General features: G+C 42.2%; 1 protein-coding gene across 3 annotated transcripts; it reads right to left on the bottom strand.

The window, feature by feature from the left end:
- Window positions 1–17: 17 nt before the first annotated feature.
- alpha-Man-IIb (alpha-Mannosidase class II b) lies at window positions 18–20,499 on the bottom strand. 3 transcript variants are annotated; one of them, XM_017176082.3, is made up of 4 exons: window positions 20,305–20,499; window positions 2,543–5,086; window positions 1,937–2,480; window positions 18–1,870 (listed from the first exon to the last, which is right to left on the bottom strand). In XM_017176082.3, exons 2-4 carry the CDS (start codon window positions 4,986–4,988, stop codon window positions 1,099–1,101), a joined length of 3,762 nt encoding a protein of 1,253 aa, XP_017031571.1. In that variant the 5' UTR covers window positions 4,989–5,086; window positions 20,305–20,499; the 3' UTR covers window positions 18–1,098. The 3 variants fall into 3 exon arrangements, with proteins under 3 accessions (XP_017031571.1, XP_017031570.1, XP_070143140.1); XM_017176081.3 differs by lacking the exon at window positions 20,305–20,499 and adding an exon at window positions 11,993–12,148; XM_070287039.1 differs by lacking the exon at window positions 20,305–20,499 and adding an exon at window positions 12,018–12,114.
- Between the last annotated feature and the right edge of the window lie 331 nt (window positions 20,500–20,830).

The raw sequence follows: 20,830 nt of genomic DNA on the forward strand, positions 1-20,830 counted from the left end.
TGAAAAGAACATCAGCCTTGATTGGTTTCCATTTAATACTTTATTTTCTTGTATTCATAAATTTTTAAAAGTAATACAATTCTTTATAAATAAATACACAAATCCTTTCTAACCATCGCTGCTTTCATTTCCTACCTTTCGGGATTTCTAAAGTTTTGTCTTTGTTGCCTTGAATGTTTCTGTCTGTTTCCGTAGTCAGCAGTAGTAGTAACTATTTGACCCTCGTATACGAAGATTTATATTCCAGAGAGTTGAGATGGGGGGGCTTAGGTCTAAGTGGGGCTATTTAATATATTTCTATATATACCGTGCCTGGAAATCCTATTCGACTATGTACAATATTGCTAGTGAATGTAATGTAATATTTGGCTTATACTTTTCCTACCCCACTACTACGTTTGCTCATTTAAAACTTAAGCCTATTTAAGGGTTAGGATCGGTGTTAGAGCGAATGAGATATATAAGATGTATGAGCCAATTTTGCAATAGCTTTTAGGCTAATCAGTCTAAAAAAATCGATGCGAACGCATAACGCGCAAACGAGAACGAAAATTTGTCTAACTTGCTGTCTAAATATTTCAATCTAAAATAATCAAGCTAATCCTTAGGCTAGGCGCTGCATCATCGCTTCCATCGTGTCGAGTTCAAGATCATTATTGCACAGGTTTAGGTAAATATAATATGAAACTGGGTGAGATGTGTGCCCTGGGCAGTCGTCAAGTGTGTCAAGGTGTCTTTGGGCATTGAATGCATAAAGTCAGGCTGCCAAGATGGCTTGTCTTTCTGTATGCTTGGGTGGGTGGGTAATAATGATGTTAGAATTCAAATTATAAATCAAAGGATGTGCAAGGAATTCATCTCTTTCTCTATCCTTATCTTTTCAGATTAATTAAACAAACAAATACAACAAATACCCACCCTATTCTATGTATATGTCGTGTGCTTTGTACTTTTAAAACTGTTGCAGACAGACCGTAGTAGACGTGACGAGAACTAAATAAAGCTAAGAACTTTCCAACTTACAACTAATAAATTAGAGCTAAGCCACAAATAAATACAATAAATATTTCAGCTAAATATGCCTTCGTGATTGCCGCCTCACACCTCCGCCCTGAATGTGAGGTTGAAGGTGCGCAGCTCCATCGGCTCCAGAGTGACCTCGGCCAAGGAGCGTATGCGCAGGGCATCCTTGGGCGGTTTCTTCTCCATCCCCGTCAGACTGGTGGCCTCGATGTTGTGCAGACTCAGCCGACCCAGCTGCACATTGCCCAATCCCTGACTGGAAAGCGGGCATACGGCCTGCATACCCAACTCCCTGCCAGCGCTCACGCCGCAATCGAAGCCCTGACGGTGCAGCACCAGCAACGCTGAGGCGGACGGAAACAGCTGCAGCTCGGGATCGGAGAGGGTACGCAGGGTGGTCAGGTGCACGTCGCAGGGCAGCGCTCCCTTCGGCAGAAGCCTGACCAAAGGCAGCAGCGCCGCGGCCAGTTCCGGCTGTTCCAGGTTACTCAAAAAGTAAAGATTTGGCGGGTAGCGCAAAGTGTTGGCCAGATGCTGGGCCTGTTGGCTGAGCACCTTGTAGCTGGGCGGCTGGATAGGTTGCTGACCGCCTGGCAAGTCCTCCACCAGGAGCCAGAACTTATGTCGCGTCAGACGGCTATCCACGACGCCCTCTCCCATGCCACGATAGTCGTCGTACAGCGTCCGCCGGTCCAGCATAACCTCCAGCTGGCCGGGCTCATAGCTGGCCGCACCCTGGGCATGAGTGGTTAACAAGGTAAGCCGGAGACGAGAATCCTGAATGAAGGCGCCCGAGGTTATGGGGAAGTAGTTGCCCTCGATGCCAATGGCGGGCACTTTGATGCGTCTACAAAAAGGGGGAAATAATGGATAACCTTGGATTCAATTTCCTTCCGCGGATTGCTTGACTTACTCATGATACTGGAAACCGTTCTGATCGCTGTAGAAGATCGGCAGCTCGGGCATGGGTCCCGTCTCCGCCGGCTCCTTGAGGGGATCACGCTGCATGGGCGCTTGAGCAATATTGTCTATGTTGGTGATCAGTCGCATGAAAAGCTCCGTCTCCCGGTTCTTTGGCGGTGGTTCAAAGTCAATGTCGTTCTCCACATATATAGCAGCATCGAGATGGGTCCTTGTGTTGAAGATGCGCACTGTGTGGGCCAGGAAGGGGCCATAGATGACGGTGACGTCGCTGGCAATCGGTCCCGAGGTGATGATAATGCGCACGTCTGTATAGCCCTCGAGCACATCCTTTTCGGCCTCGCTCTGCTCGGGATCTGTCTTAAACAGATACGCACCCGAGTGGAACTGGGCACTGCGGTAGGCGGCGAACTTGATGTTGCACTGCATCGGCTTGAGAAGCTCCTTTTTCTGGTTCTTGCGCGTAATGGTCTTAAGAAAGCCGCTCTTCTCGTCGAACAGCAGGCGCATGTGCGGATTCTCCAGTTGGATGTCTCCTGGAAATGGGGAAATACTTCAGTAGTTTTTTAATTCAAGTTAAAAGTTAAGCTCAACTTACCCGCTGGCTTGGCACGCGCCTCAAAAACTGCAGCTGGAGAGGCTTCAACTTCCTCCGGTGGACTAGAGCCTGGCGATGCCGCTGCCGCTCGCTCCGTGCACTCATCACAGTAGATGGTCGCAATGTTCCGCTTGTAGTTGACCTCATCGACCAGAACGCGATACGTGCTGAGGGACAGCGGCTCCAGCTCGGCCACAAACATCACCTCGAATTGGCGGGTCGAGGTGCGAATTCGCCCCATCGTTCCGGTGACGGATGTGCCTATTTCCTGCTCGTAGGACTCGGTGATGTTCCACACCGGATTGATCTGGATGTGACTTAGCTCCACGCCCTTCTCGTTGAGAATTTTAACATTGGGATGCTGCACTCGCAGGGTCACGATCTCGACGCGCTTCTGTGCTAAGGAGTTGTAGAGCACAAAGCTTCCCACAGATCCGGTAGAAGCTGCACCACCCGCTCCAGTTCCTCCTCCCGCCGAAGCTGTAGGCGTGGACTCATCTCCGCTGACCATCTGGATGGGCATCTTTCGTGGCAGCTTATTGAAGTTATCACGCTCAAATTCACTCAGCACGAAGCCATGGTGGTGCGGCTGGCCCTTCTGCAGTAGCAGCTCCAGGCAGGATTCCTGCATCTTTACCATGTTCTGGGTGCTCTCGAACAGACGCATGGCGTAGTCCCGCATCACCGCAGCCTTGGAGGTTCCAGTGATGGCATCGTGGTGCTGGAAGAGCCCCAGATTACGCCTGGCATTGATGATAAGCTCGTAGTTCTTCTCGTAGATCTTAATGGCATTCTCCCGCTTCGCCTGGCGAGCGGTGTTGTAGGCCAGCGTAAAGAGAATCTCAGCGGAACGCAGGTGGTGCTCCAACTCGGAGCTCAATAACTTGTAAAAGGGACGTGTAGTGAAGTATCCCGACCAATATGCCGGCCTGCCCTCCGAGAAAATGTCCGAATAAACGAAGAAGTCGCCCTTGAAGCTCGGGAAACCGGGACTCTGCTCCTTCATGCGCTCCTTGATGGCCTCGAAGTAATCACTCGGCGTGCCGAAGCGGATATCAGCGTTGTACAGCCTCCGATTGGCCATGATGTGATCTATCAGCTTCTTGTAGTTCTGATACTGCTGGTCCACTTCGCGCTCCTTGTTGTACCGGAAATCATCGCCCACCGGAATAAGGGCCACGTTGTGCGGGAAGAGCGACGCAGTCCGTGCGTACTGCTCCAGCAGGAGCTGTGCCTTTGCTTCCAGATTGTCGTCTGTTATGAATTGTGCCTTTACGGAGTACTCCGTGTACTCGCCGGGGATCTTGCGGAAGTCAAAGTTCAGGCAGATGAATGGATGCGGTCCGCACGATCCCTTGATCGAGTATATATCGAAGGGCATGTTGTGAGTGAGCAGGCTGCCGGTTTCACTGGACTTTCCGCTTTTGCTCCGCCAATAGGGCTTCCAGATGAAGTCCCCTGACTGCTGGCGGGCGAACCACTGCTTCCAAGCGTAATGTATCCGCTGGATGATGGCGCCTTCGAAGTTCGCTCCAGAAAGCAGGTACGGCACCGTGCTACCATGGCCAAAGGGGTCAATGGACCAGCCCACTTTCGGAGTAACGTTCAGGTTGTTCTTTAGCCACTGATGGCCCTCGATTAACTGATCCAACATGGGATAAACGTGGACATTTGCCTCATCTGTCATTACCCAGCCGCCGGTGGTAATTTCGATGCGACCCGAGTCGATAAGTCGCTTCAGAGCTCGCTGCTTGGTGGGATGTGCCTGGTCCCACCACAGCTGCAGGAAACTTATCTCCGACCAGATGAACGTCATGTCCGTGTACTCCTGCATTTTGGTCACCAGCAGGTTGAGGATCTGGCGCGAGTCCGACTGGAAGTAGTTGGTAAAAGTCTTCAGCCAGCCAGGATCATTGTGGGAGTGCGGCACCACGATTATCTTCAGCGGGGGCCGCTGTTTGTCCTTCTTCTGCGCGTCAAAACGCTCCTCAAAGCCACGATCCCAGTACTCCTTTGAGCGCATCCACTCTGGCTGGAAATCGAACTTGCTGTGCTCCTGGTTGGCCGTTATGTTTGTGTTACTTTCGATCAGCTCGTAGCACTTGTCACCCCACTGGCTGTTGGCGTACTGCTGCTCCTCGGACGGCGGTTCTGCAGTTACTTCTGCCTGCTCCTGGAATTTCTTTTGGTTTGAGATGACGGCCGCATGCAGCTTCTGTAGCTGCTGTTGGTGGATGATCGAGGAGGAGCCTCCGCCCACGCTAAACCCGGTAAGGCCATTGAGAGGCGATCCCCGCAACGCTGCCGTGGGAACTCCCGTCTCGGAAACAGGCGCCGGATTGGGCTGGCCAATGGAGATGTAGTAGAGGCAGAGCAGGATAGTCACAAACGCAGACAGCAGGCCAATACAGCGCGCTGATCCGCGGCGAAAGAGCTTAAACGACATCCTGTAGAGTTGACTGCAATTCTTTGTCCCCGGCTGGGATTCCAAGGGAAGATCTCGCTGCTGAGCTTCCGCGGTCTGGCTCGGAGTTTGTTCTACATCTGTAAAATAGAATAAATAAACGTTAGAAATTTATATATATTGCTTAAAACCAGTTAATATGCTTTAAAAATATAGTTTAAACTTCAGTTACCAAGAAGCAGCCAAAAAAAATCATAGTTAACAAAGCGGATCTGCCTCCCCTTCCCCAATTCCTAGCTTAATCCTCCCTCTGATTCAGCACTAATCCTGTCTGGGCTGTCCTTACCACAAGAGTGTTTGAATATTTCATGTGGACGAGAGGACAGGCAGTTTTGTGAAGAATTTAATTAAACCATAACAGGGACCGGGGGAGAGCCATAAGCCTGGGGCCTGGTGTAAGGAATGCATAAATGCTGGCGAAACATTTGTGTGTTGTTGAGAACAAGGCAGTGTCTAGGTGCTGCGACTTGTCTTTCGATAAGAAATTTTGTAAAGTCTCTTTAAACGAGAGCTTTGGAGAGATTAAACAATCAGGAAATTGAACGTAGTTTCCCTAAAGTCCAAAGTTCAGATCTCTAACTACGTCAGCACATCAGAAATACCCGCACGAGCATGTGAAGCCGGCAAGTCAAACTAACCAACCGAGCTCTGCCAACTGAAAACTCAATCAAAAACTCTTCACATGTTCACAGAACTTTTTGCAATGATGAAATTATTGCATAGTTTGGCATAAACTTTTACCCCAATGCTGGTGTTTTATCCCCCCTTCCTCCTTCTGCGGCAGAGCTCTGCGGACAAATAAATTAATAGTCTACAAACAACAAAAAAATGTGTGGAATATGCGCAGGCAAACACACAAAAACAAAAGAGAAAAACTACAGCGAGCCAAGTTAAGAGCCCGGTAAAAACAAATGAACAATTTCCATTGCTGCACATGATTTATTCACCTCGGTTTGCCTCTGCCATAATTTAGGTTTTTATTTCTGTTCGACACGCAGAGAAAACACCATCATATCACCGGCTATGGCTATATAAGGCTACATTAAATTTAATTAAGATTTAAAAGGCATTTAAGGTCCGACGAGCAGCCAGCACCAGCAGCAGCATCGTTCAGCTCGATTCAAATGTTTCAATTAGCCAAAGGGGTAGCACCGGGCGGAGGGAGCTGCTCCACAGCTTAGCTCGTATGCTAATCAGCGGACATTAAGTGATGTTGCCACAAGCCACCGCCACCACCTGTCACCGGACGGAAGAGAACAAGCTGGAAAATGCAAAACACTTGGCGCTATCCCATTCCCATGCTCCTATGGTAATTTAAACGTTTCCCTCTGTCCCAAGAGACCCATTTATTTCTCCTTTTTTTCTTTGCTCCACAGAGAAATGTGCAGAGCGTGCGGAAAAACTGAGAGCTGAGAAACCACCAGGTCTTAAAGCTCCATACAAATGCTCAAAGTGGGACAGCAAATGAAAAAAATATGAAGGGGAGACACCACAAGGCATTTAGAGATCTCTGATTCTCAGGAAGTTCTTTCTCTCCCCCTCAAGAGCAAAGTTTCCTTCAATTATTTCAATTAGCCCAATATTTTCACTTCCTTCCGACCACCAGCGGGACCTGATAACTTCCTGCAAAAGGAAAACTGAGAAAGTCAAACGTCAACTGCTATGGGCGTCTTGTCCATGACTCCTTTCAAGCATTTTGCTAGCCCATAAATATCTTGAATATGAACAAAGAGAAAAGAAAGAGGAAAAAAGAAGGATGTTTCAAAGTCTTTCACTAAGTAAAACATAAAATATATTACTATTAATTGGGAGCAAAATAAGGTTTATTTTCCTGAAGAACAACTCTCAAAAGCATGACTCAAATATTTTAACTTGTTATGACTTTATCTGCTGATTTTAAGAAAATGATTCAGTTTTCCCCTGTGTAGTTAGTTGAGAGATAGATTGAGATAGCCCAAGCGATTCGTGCTGCTGTCATCACGAATGTTGTCAAGAGTTTTCTGGCAAATTTGATTCCATTGCAAATTGCACTCTGTCAACCTTTTTGTATGCCCTGAATAGATGACAACCTTCATCTGGGAGTCAACACGTAGCATCCTTCGGTTCCTTTTGACATGTTATCCTTTTGCATTCACTTTCCTCCTTCTACACAATATAACTTTGGGTTGGAAATTGTTTTTTTTTTTATTGTTCTTGTTGTTGTTTCCCTCTCAGTTAGCTCCTAGCTTCCTGTGCTGATTGTGAGTGTGCGTGTTTGTCTGCTTTTTTTTTGTGAGTCGCTACACATCCAGAGGGAGAGGAAACCCAACTCAAAAAGTCAGTTTTTCCGCCACCCTGTGCCAACTACTCCGCCCTGGGTCCTTCATCACCGACTTTGCCTTTCGCACTGCCGATTTCCTTGCTCCTTTGTGCCTCTTAGCCCCCACACGGTCCTTAACCCCTTGACGCCTCCTGTGATGGAGCTTAATTTTGTTCAGAGTTGCAACACGAAGAGCCATGTGAGTATGCTCAATGCAAATGGATATCTTTGCTACCGTTTTGTGTAAGGATTCTTGGGTATTTCAATTGGAATAATAGGTAGTTTTGCAACTAAATAATTTTAAACTATAAGAGTAGGAACGTAGTAAGAGAACATTTGGCTAGAACAAGTTTGTAGACTCGTTCTCTACTAGGAAGGACAGTAATTTCTGACATTTTTATATTCACTGACCAACCTCAAAATTTATGATGTTTTAAGTTAGAATTTTTTAGCATTTATTTTGTATTCATTTTCAGATGCCACACATCTTAACTACGATTTACAATTTAAATAATATAAATTGTATATATTTACTATAATAAAAAATAAACCTCAAACTAATAGGTATTTAAAAGTCCCAACTCTTTTTAAACTGTCTTAAAATTGGTTGCTCTGATGTATTGATTGGTTTGGTTGCCTTTCTTTGTGGTACAGACCAATTTTTTAGTTTTGTATATGAACAACTTTTTGGAAAGCACTCCCGGTGAATCAATTGTATACTTTGTTGTTTGCTGTTCCCCCTTTTGGGTGGGTGGTGGGTGCACTCAGAAGTTTTGTATGGCTGTTATTCAATTTCATAATACTTTTCCAATGCAATTTTAGTTTAGAAACTTTCAAACTAAAGCCAAAGGGAAACAAATTTGGCACTTTATTGTTCGCCATTGTATTTACAGGAGAATTACAACCGTTGCCATTGCGACACCTTTAAATTGTAACAAAACGAATGTAATTTCCCTTAATTAAAAGTTTTTAGCAAAAAGTTAATTGAAAGTCATTCCAGTCACCTAAGGAGGCTGAAAAGGCGGCCGAAACGAAAGAAACTAAAAGCAGAAGGCAAAAGTGTGAACGTAAATTCAGTTCAAAACTGGTGAGCGCTGGAAGGGCAAAACCAACAAGAGCCAGAACAATGGTTTGCATAAATGGCACGGAAATTGCAGCTGCAGCTGAAGGCGAAACGAAAACCCTTTACTCAACTTCTCGGCCCCACGCCAAACTTAAAACTAAAAACGGTTAAAAAACTGTTTTCTTAGCGGCAAACGCAGAAAGTTGTTCTCCCTCCTTAAACAACAAAATTGCCGACAAAAAACACACAGAAATTTCAACTCTGACTTTGGACTTTGGGAGTGGTCTGGCAGCTGGAGTTTAGAGTGCCTCCACTGGCCAATCCGAAAAAGGGAACTCTGTCGGGGGCAGAGAGTTTAGCAAGGTCCCGGAACTCGACAAAGAGTTCATGCCTTTTTAATTAAAGAAACTAGCGTTGCACCAAAGCCCCCTGAAAGAGGGGGAGATCGCGGAAAGAGCTGGTAAAAGGGCCAGGGAAGAACCAGTTATGGCAATTTTCCGGGGCAGATGAGCATGAGTAATGCGGCGGTTAAGCCGCCAGTGGAGCGTGTGGGTTTGGCATGTGCCCACCATGTATAATCGCAGCAGACACAAAAAACCAAATAGCTTGGGCCCATCCGGGCCATCCAAGAGCTATGCTAGTGGGCCATTAGCATAGTCAGCGGAGCAACAACAACCAACAACCAAGAAGAGGCCTAGGAATTATGGCAATCATCGGGGCGGGGGCGTATGGCAATTACCAGAGGAAGTTGTCAAGATCTGGCCAAAGATGTGCCAGAATACTGATTATAATAATCAAGATTGCTCCACTTTTTCTTCCCCTACATTTTTTATAATTTCTTTTAAAGCAGCACAAGTAGCTATAAATTAGAATTCAACTTTGCATATAATTATTTTCAACATTACCAAGTTTCTATTTAAATGAAAATAACCAATTACAAAAGCTACTTATAATAAGAATAATAACAATAATGCATACATTATTTACTCAAACTAGTTTAAAATGTAATTATTACTTTATTCCAGTGTAATAATTTATTTTATGTCTATTGTACAGACAGATATTACATCTCAATTTCCGTCCCAAGGCATTAGCACCTGAAATAGTACCTCATTAAAAATAAATCTTTGCTTTCCTCCCAAGATTTATGCCTTTTTTACTGAGTGTTTTTACAATGTCTAGAACAAAGTAACCCCTCCCATCACACCTTTCCTGCGACTCACTCACCCACCCACCCACTCCACACAGCCGCAATTGAGTAAATGGAGCCAAAACAAAACCTCGGAAAAAAGAACTGCTCCGGGGCTGCACTAAGCCCCATGTCAATGGCAGACCAACGAAGCGAACTGTCGGGGGGGGGGAATACCCCTGAAACCGAGAGCCGTTAGACAAGAGGAACTTTCCAGCTAGCCCGGCGAATTCACAGTTACTCACTTATGCAGCGACGCCAAACGTGACATATGGACAAGCAAAACAAAAAAAAATAAGATAAATAAAGAGGGTTCAGGAATCGAAGCTTTGAAGAATACCCTTTCTTAAGGATCTTTAATAAAAAAGTATTTTTAAAAATGGAAACAATTTTACTAGACAAGTTAAGTAATTTAGTTTAGAAAACTCTACATACATTCCAAAGCCTTTTAGTTGCAACATGTTAAATTATTAAAATATTTAAAAAATTTTTATAAAAATATACCCATCAACTTTACAAGCCTTTCCTCATTACTATAACACCCCACAAAAGGGTATAATAACAGCAACGGCAACAGCGAGCTCAACATTAAAGTCTGGGCCCATAAACTTGGCCAAATGCACGGGCCAGTCAGACCATAAAGGGATTGAGAAGGAGGAGAAGGTGGTGGCGGGAGTAGCGCCAACGTTGATTAAATGTCATTGAAAAAAAAAAAAAGAAAAAACAAAAACCAAAAACAATTGGCAAGCGGAGCAACGTACGGTACGGTACAGACTACCATATCTGGATTTTCCATAATTCCCTCAGGAACTGGGACATACCGATCGCCTAGAGAAAGTAGCTGGTTTCCTCCTCTAACAATATCGATTGGATCGGTTTTCACTATAGCGGTTGCGGTTATCAAGCAATCATAACTCATTTTCCAATATCTGCAAATTGATTGCGGAAAAGTGGCGCACCAAGAGTACTTCCGTTCCACGCACTTGAACACCAATCGAATTATCTATGGTATATGGGTCCGTATATATTTTAAATTAGGTGATTCCAATTGATTTGCCGCTAATTAATGGAATTCACAGCCACGCTGTGCAAATTGTAGTGGTTCTTTTTTTTACAACAGCAAATATTATTATTATTTTGTCATATTAAATGTTTAACCTTTTCTGGCATTTATTTACAATAATATATGAAAATTTTAAAGAGAATTTCATATGGGTGAATGATTTTAAAACCAAATATTTGGCAAAATAAAATATAGTATCATAATATCTGCCACCTTAGGATTCTCCAATTCGAAATCTTAGGAAGTTTTCTAATTATCTTCGCTGTTATTGCTACGGTAAAACTGTTTATAATTTAATTACACTTCATAATACGTAATGTCCATATCCTCTTGTTCCTTTCTTCAAGCTCCCATTTCCAGCAATTTAAGATTCTACACGTACAAGGCAACATATTAACTTATTGATATGGCTTGGGCTAAGACCTTAACGCCGAAAGCTATAAAATGCCATAAATGCTGACAAAGCACTGGGCACAAGTCGCCTCATAAAATGTGCGTTCTTTTTTTTCTCCCGGAACGTGAGACTTTATTTTTTGCATTGTATGGAAGGTTTTTCGCCGCAGAGTTTGCTGTTTGTGTTCGACCTTTTTTTTTTCTTCTTGCTTTGTTTGTACGCAGAGGAAAATGAAATGAAAATTAATTCTTGTTTTTGTTTTTCATTATTACACACTGGGCTTAGACAAAGAAATGATGGCCCGGGTGGGGGTCTTTAGGAGCGTTGGAAACAATAGCAACGTTTATGGCTTTGATTATGAAATTTTCCGTTTCAATTTCATGGAGTTAAGTGGTGGGAAAACACTCACTCACTCACTTGCTTGCGGTATATGTAACAGGTTTACAGTTACCAATCGCTGCCATATATGAACGTAAGTAAATATGGTGTAGAACCCGCCTTATAATACGCGTGGCATTGTGGGAACGTTGAGCGTACTGGAGCCTCAAACAGTTTGACACCGTTCACTCCCCGAGATCCAGATACAGATACAGATACGGAGGTGGTGTGAAGTAGGTCCCGGGTCCCTCATATTGTCTCTATTTGTTTATCCAAAGAAATAAAAATTCCGACTCACTGTTGGTTTTAAAGTGTAAACTAATTGAGAGCTTGGCTTGGTTAATGAGGCCAACAAAGCGGATTTCCTTCAAGTTACTAGAGGAATTCAAGATGTGTATCGCTGTGTCTACCTGACGACGTAATCATTTTGGTAATCCCTTGAAGAGGGTTCTATACTTTCAGGCAACAGTAATTAGAGAAAATATTGAAGAGAAAACGGTACAACTCCTCACACATTTCTGTATCTCAATTTTTATAAAGATTTACTTTTTAAGCCCATTCTTATATTTACTTAAAAGGTTTCCTAATATAATGACTCACGAATTAATTGTTGCCTTTTATTTACAGTTTTCCAAACAAACTCCATGTCAGCTCATTAGCAATTGGGTCACAAATCACTGGCTAAACCAACACCGAATTCTATGACCAATGATGACCGTTGAGCCCCGAGGTGGGTTCTGCACTATTTAGCAATAAACCCAAATGAGAGCTTCTAACCAAGTGTGACTGTGGCCGAAACCAAAGTCAAATGACAGAATGTGTGACTAACTTCAATAATAATGGAGCCAGCCGGAACATCCAACCCATACGTGTCCCATACGGTTTTTGGCCAATTCATGGCGCGTTCTCTCCATTCCCACTTGGTAGCTTTTGTCACGCATCATTAGCAGCCGTCGGATAATGCGGTGTGTGCCATTGAGATCTCTATGCAGAGGGGGGACTGGGCAACCGGCTGGGAAACGAGGATCGAATGATTACTTTGTGCGAGGCGATTTATGCGGTAAAGCGATATGATTGCATGATGACATGACATCGCTGTTTCCCAAAACCTGCCACCGGAAAATTGACAGCACGCCATCCGCGAGCGAAGGGGAAATTTGAGTATGAACTAATGAAAATAAATAATAACCGCATGGAGTTGGAGTCCGATTCGAATTCGGAGTCGAGTCGAGCTCGGGAGCATTACCCGACAGCTGTCTTGGCTGGGGGTCGCGTCGTTCGAACAGGCTAATTTCAGTGGCCCGGCACGAAAACGGGGGAAAGACACTTATCGAGGTAATCGATACACGGGGCTGACTTAAGTGACAAGCGGAAATCAGAAAGGGGGGAATGATCCAAGGCGTGTGGCATTAAATATAAGAAAACTCGAGACCCAAAGGCAATATATAGTTCCTGAATTAAATATAATATGGAAATGTCTGATGAAATACGATCAAAATAGGTAATTTTGGGAAACCAAATCTTTATGTAAACGAGCTAATAGTAAAATGGAAACTTTTCCCGAATAGATTTCATAGTTTTAATTTTTATCTCCATTTTAAAATCCCTCCTAAAAGATTAACTGTTTATTTAGTTGGTAATAATGAACATATGAAGCAATTCGATCCTTCATAATTTAAGAATTCCCTATAGAATCTTTTATTTAAACCGATTTCCTGACTTTTGTATGTTTTTGGGCTAAATTCCTCTTAGGATTTCCATTTTTAAGAACTTATGTGGGTAGTAGCCATTCTCTAGATTTTACCATCAAAAGACAAGACCGAAATCAAAAGAGAATGTAGCTATATAAAGGCAGAAACCCTGAGGGAACCCAACTTAAAACTATGTCCTTCCATTACTCATTGTTCTCCCTAAAAATAAACTGCAATTTACATGTCTATTACATAAACTTACATTACCAACTTACACACAAAACGGGATGGCAAAAAGTCCTTTCGTCCTGGCGCGGAACAAGGACAAAACACATAAATCAGCGCCCGCCGCACACACACAGAAACACTCGCCAAACGGTGAGCTAAAAGTTTTTCCTTGTTTTACACAATGTAAAAGAACTGGAAAATGAAAAGTTTCCACCTTTTTTGCTTTAATTTAAATGAATGCACAGCGCATTGAATCCTTTATTGGCCATGAATGGGATACTCGTAATTAGAGACAAAGCAATTGTTGACCTTTCACTCCGATTTGCTTTAGCTAGTTGTCCTCCCTTTGCTCAGTGCTCTCCACGTTCTTGATTTTGTTGTATTTTTCCACTCGCGTTGTCCTTGCCGGCGAATAAAAAGGATATAATGGAAAGGCAGTAGTAGCCTGGAGGAGCCCGCGAAGCGCCCTCTGCCAGCGACGAAACGCAACTGAGCCGCCCGGAGGAAGTCGACGGGACCTCGGCTTCGCTCGGCTGGCAATCGGGTTGCCTCGGCTCGTTAGCAGCCGGCAATTGCAGCAGCGCAGCATGATAAGGGGCCACCTCAGCCACCTCCACACATCTCCCACCCAACAGCGGGGGTCACACGACCAGTGGTGCCATTTTTATAGCATTTAAAGTCATTAGTAAAATAATTAAAAATCATGAAAATCATGGGGCTTTGAAATCCATTAAAAGGTTGTCCAAAATTATGTTTTAAATTTGCTTTAAAACTTATTAAATTTTCAAGACGCTCCAGATAGATTATCCTTAGTTCCAAATGGTTTTCCTAATGGAAGATTAACTATTAAATAAACAGAAGCCAGAACAGAACTCTAAGCTAAATAACTATTGACAAACGCTTTGGATATGTTTTCCTTGACTGACTCTTTTAATGTTACAACTAATTCAATTTAATTTGCGAAAAAAAAAACTTAATTTTAATTAAAAAAATACATATAATAAAAAAAGAAACATTGTGGCTCAGCTATTTAGTATATTATGTAGCTCCTACGGTCTTTCAGGTACTCCAAAGCATCCCCAGTTTCGCGCGTCTACTGAGATCTCCTTGGCTACGTTGTTCCTGGCTGTGTTTTCATTCTGTTGGCCAGGTTTGGCTTTGTATTTGCTTTGTCGGCGCCGTCAACATCAGAGACCCAGCCATCGCAGCCTCTCATCTGCCCCCGTCGAATTCCCCCTGGCCACCGCTCTCCATGGGACGCCTCGGAATGCGGAGGTGTTCGAGAATTCTCTCCCTTCAGTCTCCACTCGGGTTGGAAGCAGCTGGAATTACTTTTGTTTTACAACTGAGGCTGCTGAGGTGGGAAGCATCAACTGGGATTCCTGATGGTTTCTTGTTTGTCAAGAGCGAAATTGGTTAAGGTTGTTGTATTTTTTGTCAAGTGTTGACAGCTGGACTTATTAATTATTTGTGTTTCTTACTGCAGCAGCCGGAATGTGATTATTTTCGATTTTTATAAATGTTCCTTTAAGCTTTTTAGTTTGCTTCTTGAAACTACTTTAAATAATATTTATAACTGAACACTTTAAGAACTGCCTTTTTTTTTAATATATAGGACTTTATAAAGTTTCCAACTTAAACACCAACATTTCTTAATGCCAATTGACTCTTAAAACTTTATTGCATCTCTTGCAAAATTTCCAATTCCCTTTGAATACTAACTTTCCAATTGTAATTATACAAGTTTGAAAAAGTTTTTTGCATATCTTTTTCACTTCTTTTTGAATTTTTAATTCTTTCTTTTTATAAGCTATTCCTTTCATACTTTTTTGCTGTATTTCTTTTCTCTTTGAAGCAATTTAGTTTTTACACTATTTTTTATAGCCTTTTAACGTACTTTTTCTTGGTTGTTGTAAAGTTCTTGAACATCGCTGGCCATTGGTAAACCATTTTTGGTTTCTTTTCAGCCGCAACGTGGAAATCTTTACATCAGCGTTAATCTGCGAACTTGTTTCAGGCGTTAACTTCCATCTAGGATTAATGACAGAAATTAGCGCCATGTTCGCCAATTTCTTAAGAAATAAAATGTTTAAAACTAAATGGAGAATGTATTGTTGCAGAGAACTTAAAGGATTATTTTATGGGGAAAGGAAAGATCTTTTGATATAACGACAAGTATTTAAAGGTGTATTTTAAAGGTGTAATTTAAGGAAAATAACCATAAACGTAGTAACAATTCTTTTGAAAAATAAATCTAAAAGAATGTCTTGAACTCTGCCTACAACATGAACTAACCCTCTACTGACATTCTGCATTTTTCCCCAACCGATTGCCAGCGAGCAATTAACTTTGAAAAATGCCTGGAAATCAAGTGGCAGGAGAAGCGTTGGTGGGCAGGTGGGGCGGTGAGTGCATCTCAAGTGGCTGACTGGATGGGTGGATGGCTGGCGGCTTCAAGTGGCGAATAAGCTCTCCTAAACGGGACGAGACAAAGGAATCCGGGCACGGAGCACTGAAGCATGCTTGCTGGTCCTCCTCCAAGTAATCCAAGTAACTTTTAGCCCATTCGCTCGCGAGAAGAGGAAGAAGAAGGTCGTTGTTTATTGATTGCGAAGTAAAAGCAGCCATAAAAGACGGCAAAAGCTGCAAAGCGACCAGGGAACAAAACAGAGACGGAAAGAGAGCAGTCGAGAATTGGCACAGGCCCTTGAAAAAATCTGGTTTTCCTTTTCTTTTTGTTCCTAAGCCCACGCAAATGAGACGACGGCGACGACCGACAAACGACGACGAAGAGGCCAACAAAGACGATGATGATAATTATGATTATGGCCAAGATGAGCAGAGCAAGTGCAAGTGAAGGAATTAGCAGGCAGGCACGATTTTCGCGGACTCGGCAGACACTGCAATCTCAAGTTCTGATCTGCAAGCTGATCGAGCAAAATATTGAGATATACATACTTTAAACTAGCTTTTTAAAATTATAGCTATCTGATTTTGTATTCATCCATACCAATTTTTACAAAGAATTCGCCTTTATTAAACAGCTATATTTTAAGCCTATTAAGATCATTTTCAAATTTTCTATTAATACTTTATACCGATCTTATACATCATACCACATACAATCCTGATCAGCATCAAAAGCCGAGTCTTATTAGTCATGTCAGCTGGAAAAAAGTTATTTCTTCAAAATGGGTACATCATTAAAATGGTCGAAAATTAAAACAAATTTTATTTGTTATTTTAGATTCAATATGCTTATTTATTTACCTAATAAAAAGCAATACAAAAAAGCTTTCCCAATTGAAATTAAGACATTTTTACTTAGTTATGATCGATTTTAAATTTTGGTTTCCTGATCCAATTTAAAACTGAAAGGATATACAAACTTCAGCTTAACAACGTAAGCTTCCATTCTTGTTTGTAGAGAATTCAACTTTAGACAGATGTCTGTAAAGTTTTAATTCGTTATTTTTTGATAACTTTTTTTAAACCCCTCTTATAAAAGTTTAATTTTGAATGGATCTGAACATCTGCTTATCTTTCCCCTTGGTTCCTTGATACTCCGGTAGCTCGGGGAATATTATCACCCATCTCCTGGTCTTTCCCTTTTTGCATTTACGGCCTGCCAAATGGCATCTGCTGGCCAACCGATTGAGGGCAGAGATTCGGAAATAAAAGAAGGGGCAGTGCGCCGAGAGAAAAGCAGAACGATGTCAGGCATCGAAAATCCGGACCGAACTGCGGACAGGGGACTGCGGACTGTGACTCATTGAACCACAAGATGAATACAAAGATGCCAAATCAACTCGAACGAGTTTCTGCGGCCTGCAGTTTCCAGTGCCCGTGCTTGTGCTTGTGCCGATGCCGATGCCTTTCCCGCACTTTGTTTTCAGGTCAATTGCATCCCAGTTTGTTGGCAGCACTTGAAGCCAAAGCGACATTTGAGTTTTGCACTCGGCCTAAACGTGCAACCGTTGCAACGGTGGAAAAGTCAGTCTCTGCCGGGGCCAAGTGCGTGCAGCGTTTGTCAAATTGCCAGTTGAGAGCGCTCCATTTGGAGTCTCCTCCCCCTTTCTGGTGCCGATTTGGCCGCAATCTCGGGGCACAGCCCATCCCACCATCGCATTGCCCCAACGGCAGTTGACAAAAGCCATCAGCCAACCAGGCTAACAACCGCAACATTTGTAATGGAAATTCCTGCATTGAAATCTTGTTTCGTTTCGTTTAGCTGCCGTTTCGGTATTGTTTTGGCTTCTACCCTCCCCAAAGGTACAATGTTTTTCCATGTTATAAAAAACTTTTAAAATCGTGTATTCATTTTTAATCAGCATTAACAGTACCGATGGCAGAGAAAAACGCAACGTATGGGAACAAGTTTCAGAGCGAAAAACAGGTTTGTTGAGTTGGATTATATAATAACATGTCAGTGCAATGTAGCTTTAATAATGATACAATTTAATAACAAGTCTAAAATGTTTTCTCATAGGATAGTTCTCTAAATGAACACGTATGTATTTACATTTTCAAATATAGTAGTTCTTTATAATAAATCCCATTGAAACTTTTCGACTTTTATTTTAAAAACCTAAACTATATATTAAGAATCCTTAAATAAGAATTCCCCTGTCTCAGTGTCTCAAATCACAAAGCTAGGCTTCCTTTTTAAGATAAATCCTACCATTTCGTACACCTGTAAGGGTATTTTAAAGCTGATGAACACCTTCTAGTCCTTTCTTCTTCCTCTTTTTTGTTGGTTTAATTTTTTGTGGTTTGTTTTTGTTTGTTGTTTTTTTTTTCGTTTTTGCTAGCTGTTGACTGCAAGTGGCTGTGCTTTTGTTGCTGTGGATGGGGCTTTTGTTGGAACCCGTAACTGTTGCGGTTCCGTCAACGTCATCGTCATCGCCAACATCCCCGGACGCCTGCCACCCGGAAAAAGTCAATGAACCGGCCAAGTCCCTCCTTATGCCAGACGACGAAAAGTTTTTCAGCTCCATTGCCCACTTGACCACCGACAGGAGGGAGGAGCGATTTGAGCCCATTACATTTGATGATCGATCGATTGTTATGATTATTCGAGTATTTCTGGCCGCTGCAGCTATAGCTTTTCCCTGTCATCCAAATGGGATGCCCATGCAAATGAGCCGAGTGATTCGAAATTCGAAGCTTGTATGTTTTTGGATTAACATACCTAATGTTTATAAATTGCAAATTAGCGAAAAGGCCAAAGCAAACAGAACCGAATAGAGGAGTCACCAGCATGTGAACCTACTGCCCGGGGTTGAGGAATCCCGTGCTTATTGTCTCTGTTCGTGCTAACTCTGATCTTTATCCGACTAGTGCGAATAGCCCGACACGCGAAGAAATAAAAACTCACTTAATGGACATAGATTTAGTACCTGTTCTCTTTGGGTTGAGAGGCAGAAAGTAAACATAGCGAAAAACCAGCGCTGTCAGTTTCAATTCAAGTTCAAAAGAGACGAAATCTTAGTCGGTACATTGAACAAAAATATTAAGTAGAACAGAACTGGGATAATTTAGGGGATTTAAGAAATCGATGATTCAATAAAATGTAATCTTGAAGAATAATCACAAATTTAAATCACTTAAATATGCTAAGTTTTTTGGATATCTTTTGATAGATTATTATAAATTATAATCTTATTAATATAGGCAATACTTTTCGATTATTATATGGAATAAATAAAATTTTGTAAAGGATACCATTTATTTCATATTAATATTATCTAATTTATATGTTTATTTTGATATATACTGTAGTCCTGTCTATTTAAATAGTTAAAAACAGTATGACATTTTTTTAAATTTATTTAAATTTTTTAAAAATGCACTCAAATATTTTAAAATAGTAACGTAAATATAACAATTTCATGCTTATTTTGTGCCAAAAAGTGTGCCGTAACATATAACAACATATGCACGTATTTATTTAAGTTGGATTTATTTGCTTTTCCAATTACCTCAATGTTGTTCAAACATCCCAATCTGAATATTTAATTAAAAAGGTGCCAAGTGGGGTCTTCTGGTTCGGATGGACACACTCAAAACCCCTGGCTTTCTATTAGCGCTCGGCTCTGTTGTAAAAAAAACCGATGTGCAAAAATCCAGCAGGGGAAACAAAAAACGACAATACCTAAATCTATAACACACATAGTTGGATTAAAAAATGCTCGTTGGGGTTCGTTAAAAAAGGAAAAAGAGGACGCGAGAGAAAAGTGAAACAAACACCACAACAAACAACAACAAGAGAGATGCACAGCACACAATGAGAAAATCAATTTAAATTGAATTATACAACGCCAACAACAAGACGAAGAGAACTCGAATAAAGGCGAATAGCATGGCACAAACAGAAAGAAATACGAATAAAAGCATAAAAACAAAGCCAAAACGAGCTGCGATGAGCAGATGAGACCAAACGGGTTTCACACGCTCCTCGGAAAGGAGAGATGAAACGATTCTTGGATTCTCAATGAATGGGCATCATCCATACAAAACGTACAATAAAAAAATAAGGCTAAATAAAGATGAGCTGCATAAATTAAAGACGCGGCTCCCCTTCCGCCACCTGTGAGGTTTTCTTTCCCTTCTCTCTCGTCTCTCTCTCCCTCTCTTCTGCTTCTCCTTCACGTCTGCTTCTTCTGGTGGTTGCAATTTTGTAACAATTTGTCTGCTCCAAATTTTGTTGTTGCATTTTTTGGCAATCGCTCGAAATCGAGTGCAAAATCCGTCTAGACAGATAATACATATCGGCAGGTGGTGGGGGACCTAATTCGATTAGATATCTGTGTATGTACATACATATAAAAACCCCAAGAAAAAAGACTATTCTTTGTTCTGTAACTCAACTAAGCGGGGGTTGAGGAATCCGGTTTCAGACAGAGACGCTTGTAGGGGGTTGCTTCTCTATTGATTGCTACAAGTTCACTCTCTCTCAAATGATGTTAAGCTTAATGCTAATCTTAAACTCACCTTTTGCAGTCTGCGAATTTTATCAATAACTTTTTTGTCACTTTCGCCGCTCACCCACACACACGCATGGTCGCACAGGACACAGTTACAATGCCAGGTCGCGTCTTTTCCGTAATCCTTTACTTGCACACACAGCCGAACACCCACGCGCACTTACAGCTTCGGAAGCAGAACTGCACTTGTATTAACTAAATATTAGCTAGTTTCTTTATTTGCTTCAGATCAAGTGTTTTCGGTTTGAATTGTGACGAGGATTCCCACTGTTTGCGAATCAATAAAACAAACGCGATGCCCTTACACGAGCGGCAGTCTCCAGCTCATCCCGTTGTAACGCAACTACCCTTTGAAATATTATAATGAACGGCCAAAATGTTCTAACGGTAGTTAAACAAATTAATATGTTTTTATTTTTAATTTTTTATTTTTTATGGGAACCAACCGAAACCGTCTTCTTGCGCGTTTTGATTTGTTTTGATTTTTTAAAACGCGATGCTATAGGTGGGTAAACATCGATGGCAAGCACCGA

The sequence above is a fragment of the Drosophila kikkawai genome, chromosome 3R (assembly GCF_030179895.1).
Source record: "Drosophila kikkawai strain 14028-0561.14 chromosome 3R, DkikHiC1v2, whole genome shotgun sequence".
NCBI lineage: Eukaryota > Metazoa > Arthropoda > Insecta > Diptera > Drosophilidae > Drosophila > Drosophila kikkawai.